The sequence below is a fragment of the Triticum dicoccoides genome, chromosome 7B, assembly GCF_002162155.2.
Source record: "Triticum dicoccoides isolate Atlit2015 ecotype Zavitan chromosome 7B, WEW_v2.0, whole genome shotgun sequence".
Taxonomy (NCBI): domain Eukaryota; kingdom Viridiplantae; phylum Streptophyta; class Magnoliopsida; order Poales; family Poaceae; genus Triticum; species Triticum dicoccoides.
The window spans coordinates 453,714,769-453,721,239 of record NC_041393.1 but is presented as its reverse complement, the minus strand read 5'-3'; the positions used below and the strand labels follow the sequence as shown (position 1 = coordinate 453,721,239).

The window sequence follows — 6,471 nt, the reverse complement described above, 5'->3', positions numbered from 1 at the left end:
TGAGTTTCTGTTTGTGTTCATCCGTAGTCGGATGATGCTCTGATGTATTGTGATGTTGTATTCATGTGGCTTTGTATGCCTCTTGTATGTATCCCCATCTATTATGTAATGTTGATGTAATGATATCCACCTTGCAAAAGCGTTTCAATATGCGGGTCTATCCTTGGTGGGACCTTCGAGTTCCTTTTGGATAGGGTCGCATATTGGGCGTGATATTTGGCTCCGGAGGGAAACCTCAGATCCGCTGGATCGAACATGGAGGCGTATTTGCGTCTTTCTCCTCCTTGGGGGCATCGTCTCGGAGCCGGCTACGACTAGGAGACCGGTGGATGGCGGCATCTTCGCCGCGTGGTTTGCGGCATCTTCGCCGCGTAGTTTGCTGAGGCGGCCTTTTCGGGGGCGCGGATTTCTGTTTGGCAACGATGATGGCGTCGAGAGGAGCTTTGGTCGCGGCTCGGGCTTCGGTAGTCGGATCTTCCCGGCGTGTCTGAGGTGCTCTTCCGGGCACGGTCGGCGCAAGTCCTGCATCTTTCCCTTGTGATGATCGCCGTCAGAGTCGGAGTCGTCGGATGTTCATGCGTGTGGCCTTCTGTTGGCATGTGCTGTCATGGTTTTTGTGCAGCTGTTTGCGGGTCGGCTTCGACGATGAAGATCTACGGTGAAGTCGGAGTCGCCCGTTCGGAGGTAGCCGGTGATGACTATGACGCTTGCGACTGCTCGGCGGATGTCTTCCCTCTTTGTAGCTCTATGATCCCATGTCTGTGGCCAGGTTGGCCGGTGGTACCCATTTTATGTGGGTTGATTGTATCGGTTTTAGCCCTGTTTTTCATTAATTAACTGGACAATTCTCACTCCTTAATCAATAAAAATGGCAAGTCTTTTGCCTCGTTTCAAAAAAATAAAAATCATTACCTTAGTCAAAAGAGTCCTCAAACTGGGTCACAAGATCCTGAGAAAGCTGACCGGAGTTTTCGTAGTTCTCTGAAACTTTTCATGTCTGGTTTGCTACTACTCACAGTTCTTTCTTGGATTGAATAAACCCCATGAAAGCAGACCATTTCTTGGGGTATACGACTGAAAAGAAGGTTGTAAAATTCATCAAAATTATCTAGAACAAAACAGTATGACATATATCTTGCTCAAGTACTGTAAAAACAAGTATTACCTGTCCTAGCCTTTCTTTCTCTCTGGCTTGAACTGAAAAAACGGTATGACATACTCCCTCTATCCCAAAATTCTTGTCTTACATTTATCTAAACACGGATGTATCTAATACTAAAATGTGACTTGATATATTCATATTTAGATAAATTTAAGATAAGAATTTTGGAACGGAGAGAGTATTTTTTTTACTCATACAACTACCTTCGTGATGATCGGAAGAAAGTGTCGCAGACACTATGCACATTTATTTTGAAATGTGTCCGGCCGTTTGATGTCAGGGATAGTGGGCCGACTTCGGCGACACGTAAGCGCCTGCAGACAAATACCACGGCCCTTTTAGGAGATCGCCCTTACCCTGTTATCACGCTCTCGACGCGGGTGCGCCGCGCCGGCCTTCCGCGATCCCGCTACACGCATGCCTGCTTGGGCAAATTTCAGGCGTGCGAGACACTGCCCCGCCGTACGATTTTGGTACGAGTCTCCATCGGATAGATTTGCGGATTATCCCAAGTCGGGGAGATCAGTGTCGCTGTGCCAAGCTTATCCCCTCGCGCCTGCTAAGTTCCAACGACCGGATTGACCACCACCTGATAGAATCTCTGCCAGATCGTTTCATTCTTGTCTCACTGAATACACCAAATAAACTGCACGTACGCCAACAGTACTAAGCATCTGGCGTGAAAATGGTAACAATCCTGAACCATCTTCTTTCTCTACTACATTGGCTTAATTGCCGTGTGGGTGATTCGAATTCCCAGAAAGGAAGGAAGGAATGTCGCTACAGCAACATCAGCAGTAGTATGAATCGGTTTCACACCGGTGGCAACGCCTGGGCCGATGACCCCGTGGCGGCCGCGGCAACGGCTTTCGCGGCGACCTTCCGCGGCGAGAGCTCGCAGCGGCAGAGCGGGCACGTCCGGTGGGTGTGCAGCCACATGTCGATGCAGTCCACGTGGAATAGGTGCCTGCACGGCGGTAGCTGCCGCACCATCTCGCCGCCCTGCACGTCCTCCAGGCACACCGCGCACAGCAGCTGGCAGCTCGCGCGCGGCTCTTCGCCGCCCTTGTTGTCGTAAGCGAACGTCGGCAGCGCGCCGATCGCCGCGTCCGTCAGCCCGCACGTGCACCGGCGCACCAGCCGTACAGTTGGCGCGGGCAGCCGCTGGCCGAGGCCGCTCCCATTTCTGTGCGCCAGGACGGTGCCGCGCGCGGGCGCGAGCAAGGCGACGAGGCCGAACAGGAGGACGATGAGGCTGGTGATGGCGCAGGCCCTGGCGGGGCTGACGACGGCGAGGAGCACGCAGAAGAGCAGCAGCGACACGAGCGCCGCCATGATGGCGTAGCAGATGTGCGGCTCGTCGTCGTCCACCGCCAGCGCGCCGCCCGTCGCCAGCCTCGGGTACAGGTTCAGCATGAGTGCGGCCCTGCTGTGCGCGATCCTCCTCCGTGCGAATGCTGGCTCGGCAGAAGAGAACCGTCGGCGCTACAGGTATATCTCTCAGAAGGTGCTGTCGCGCTCGCGATACGATGAGTCAAGATTCGCGGCGCCGAGGAAGAGGTAGAAATAGGCCTGGTTATTCTCCACCGTGCGCCGGACGGAAAATGGACAGCGACCGGTTTCCCTGCGTGCCGCCGTGGTGCGGTGGATCGCGCCGCGCGCGCGCTCGGCCGGCGGTTTGAGTGGCCTACGGTTTCGAGCTTCGTTGGCTCGTTCCGGAAGAGTCGTGCCGATTCAGTAGCTGGTTCGAGCGTGTTGCGGTGACCGGCGAGGATTTGGCGGCGTCGTAGAGTGACGTGTCAGGCGTGAGCGCATGGGGGTGTGGTTGTGGCCGCGCGAAGTGAGGAGGAAGACAAGGAGGACGGGGAGAAGTGCGCACCGAGCGACATATCACACGGTCGTCGTGTCTAGGCAGTTTACGTGATAACGTGATGTCCTCTGCTGATTTGTCCAATTCAGCCTTGTCGAACTGTGTCCTTTGCTCCCTACAGTTCTGGTACGGGTCCCGATCGGCTAGGGAACGGGGATGCGCAGGAGATATCTCGGCTGAGTAATGCTACACATACAAACGAGTTACAAGGTTTTACAAAGAGGATTAATTTGATTGGTCAATAGGTGGGGAGGCGGTAGGGAATGAGTCACGTGGAATTCTCTATTTGACGCAGGCGGACCTTTTTTTTGAGACGACACAGGCGGACCTTGGTTTTTTTTTTTTGAGGGAAGACCAAGTTTTATTCATCAAAAACCACAAATTGTGGGATACATCTTGGATTAGGAGGTTGGCCAAACTAAACGTGGCGCCCCGGACCCAGAGAAAGCGATGACTTGGCTAGACTATGTGCCTCCATATTGGATGCACGAGACTCGAAAATGAAATTACATTGGAATGAGTCTCGCTAATGACAGCTCCAGTGCTGCCCCTACATCCCTTATTGATGTCACTGATAACTTGCTTGGAATCGGATGAGATCACAAAATTCTGTAGTTGGAGATCTGCCGCCAGTGCCAAACCCTCTCGGCAAGCGATCGCTTCCAGAGCTTCAGGGTCGTCCAGACCTGCAATCACCAGGGATGAACTGCCAAGATACGCGCCGGATTCGTCTCTGCATACCGCCGCTGCTATCCCCTACTACCCCTGCGGACACCAGCATCCACATTGATCTTTGCATGGCCTTGAGGAGGAGCTTTCGGCCTTCCGCTCCTGATCGCTGCTCCAGCACCAGTCACCTGGGGTGGTTTGACCTTCAGCATATCTAGTTCATCAATAAATTTGGTGATGAAACTGTGTGTAGAGTGAGGGCTTTGAAAAATCCCTTCATGAATCGCCTTCCGTCTCGCTGCCCAGATCGTCCAAAGCGTAACCGAGAGCCTCACAAAGAGCTCGTGTGACATTGACTCCATCAATGTGAACAACCATTGTTTGGCGTTTGGTTCAGATATAGCTGCAAGATTTTCCGTGATCTCCACGTCCATCAGTGACCAGATACATCTGGACATTGAGCACTCTATTAGGGAATGCCTCCATGAATCTTGCGCGCCACATATGCCGCAAGCACTTGAGTCACTCATATGTCTGTGTGCTGTCACATCGTTGGTAGGGATCGAGTGTTTGGACAATCACCAGAGAAACATCCTCACCTTGCCCGGCACTTGAGTTTGCCAAAGCTTCTTCCAGGCTCCCTCCTCTCTGGACGTGCTGGAAGGTCCGGCCGTGCTTTCCAACCATGCCTCTCTTCTAGCTCTTGTCGCCACCAGCATGCGGTAGGATGATTTAACAGAGAAATTTCCATTCTTTTCGTAATGCCAGCTCCAGAGATCCAGAACGTTCATGGTGCACAAAGGAATAGCCATTATTACCCGAACGTCCATTGGCATAAAAACTTCCGACACCCTCTGTCTGTCCCATTGGGCTGACGCAGGCGGACCTTGCTAGAGACTAAGGACAAGCAACGAGATATTGGGCCGGCCTCGTAAAGCAAATACTCCTAGCTTTAGGAAACTTCTAGCAGGTTCTATCTAGCTTTACCGGTTTTGTTAACTTTCAAAAAGAATCATTGTTTCAAAATTGTTCACAATTTCAAAATAGCTCCCTTTTGCAGAATGTGTTCGCAAATTCGAAAAACTGTTTGGGTTATCAGATTTTGTTTGGGAGTTCCAAAAAATGTTTCAATTTTTTAAAAAATCACATATTTAAATATTGTTCGTGTTTTCACATTTAGTTACCCATTTCAAAAATTGTTCACAGATGTAAAAAATATTGAGTTTCTATAATCTGCTCACAGATTTAAAAGTGTTCGCTTTTCTAAAAGTATTCACTTTAAAAAAAATGTCCGCGTTGAAAATTTGAAAACGTGTTCGGATCTGCCGCCGCCGTTAGTTCTTAAAGATCCGGGATGCTCTGTTGCCAAGGATTCTCAGGAGGTCCTATGGCATCAGCGCTCTAACACGAACGTGAGGCTTTTTCCTATTTCATTTTTATTTTATTTTTTGTTTTCCCGGAAAAAAATTGAATTTATTTTATACATTTTGTACATTTTTTATATGCCCTGACTATTTGTTTTGCTACAAATTGAACATTTTTAAGCACATGATGAACAATTTTTTAGATACGTTTTTAATTTTGTTGGATTCCTAGCGAGGGCATGAATTTCTGCGGATTTCAACTATATTGAAAAAGAAAATTGTGAATCAACTCAAAATCATTAATTGAGGAGTACTCTTTCCAAAGATCAGTTCCACCTTCCCTGGTTGCGACAAGTGGTGCGCTGCATATGCGTCACTGGACGCAATCTGAGAGTCTTTTCATTTCATGGATTCATTTATTCAAAACGTTTTATCTTTTTAACTGTGCGTCTAAATCTTGAACCGTTTTCACCATTGGATTCGTCGCATCGAGATCTTCAAAACTAGATGCCATGTCGGTAGGTTTTGAAGAACTTTTTCTTTCATGAAATAAACCGAACAAAAAAGGACAAAAAAACCAAACAAGGAGCACGATTTTCCCCTTTCTGAAAGCCGTTTTCGAGAGGCACGGTCGTGCCTCTCGCGGAAGCAAAACCATGCTCTTGCAAAAGCGAAACCTTGCCTCTCGCGGAAGCAAAACCATGCCTCTCGTGAGAGGCACGGCCGTGCCTCTCGGAAATGGCTTTTGGAAAGGGAAAAAAATGATGTCTGTCGCGGAAGCAAAATCGTTGCTCTCACAGAAAAAAATAATTAGAAAACACGTCTTTTTATGTTTTCGATAGGCACGACCGATCCTCTCTCGGAAGCAAAACTGTGCCAGTCACAGAAAGGGAAAAAAAGAGAATTTTTTTTCCATTTCCAAGCGCCGAGCCTCTCGCCGAAGCAAAACCATGCCTTTAACAGAAGAGAAAAAAGAAAAAACATTTTTGTCTTCGTTTCCGAAGGCACGAGCCTTTCACGGAAGCAAAACTATGCCTCTTGCGGAAGAAGAAAAAACACGCTTTTCTCGAATTCTTTTTATCCTTTTTTGCCCAAAAGTTGAGGAAAACCGGTAAAAAACGAAAAGCCAAAAGAGCTTCTAAAATGCCGCAAACACGTGCCGGGAAAAAAAAATTCGATGTAAGCGTCCAGAACGCGTCATGTGGCGGCGGGTAAGAGCGCGCCAGGTTAGCCCATGTGGAGGCTGGGAACGAGCGCTCCTAGGTTGCTCCCGAATCGACTATGTAGCTCTATTATATAGTACGACAAACGCCGCTCAGCCGGCCAGTCTGTAGGTCGACTATTTAAGGCAGAGCACGTGTTCCCCTTGTTTGGTGATCGATTCCTAGTGAGCGCATGACCTTTCG

The 6,471-nt window shown here is 49.3% G+C and overlaps 1 protein-coding gene across 1 annotated transcript; it reads right to left on the bottom strand.

Moving 5' to 3' along the window:
* Window positions 1-1,752: 1,752 nt before the first annotated feature.
* On the bottom strand, window positions 1,753-2,700 carry LOC119341752 (RING-H2 finger protein ATL66-like). Its single transcript, XM_037613608.1, has one exon. It carries the CDS (start codon window positions 2,576-2,578, stop codon window positions 1,976-1,978), a length of 603 nt encoding a protein of 200 aa, XP_037469505.1. The 5' UTR covers window positions 2,579-2,700; the 3' UTR covers window positions 1,753-1,975.
* Between the last annotated feature and the right edge of the window lie 3,771 nt (window positions 2,701-6,471).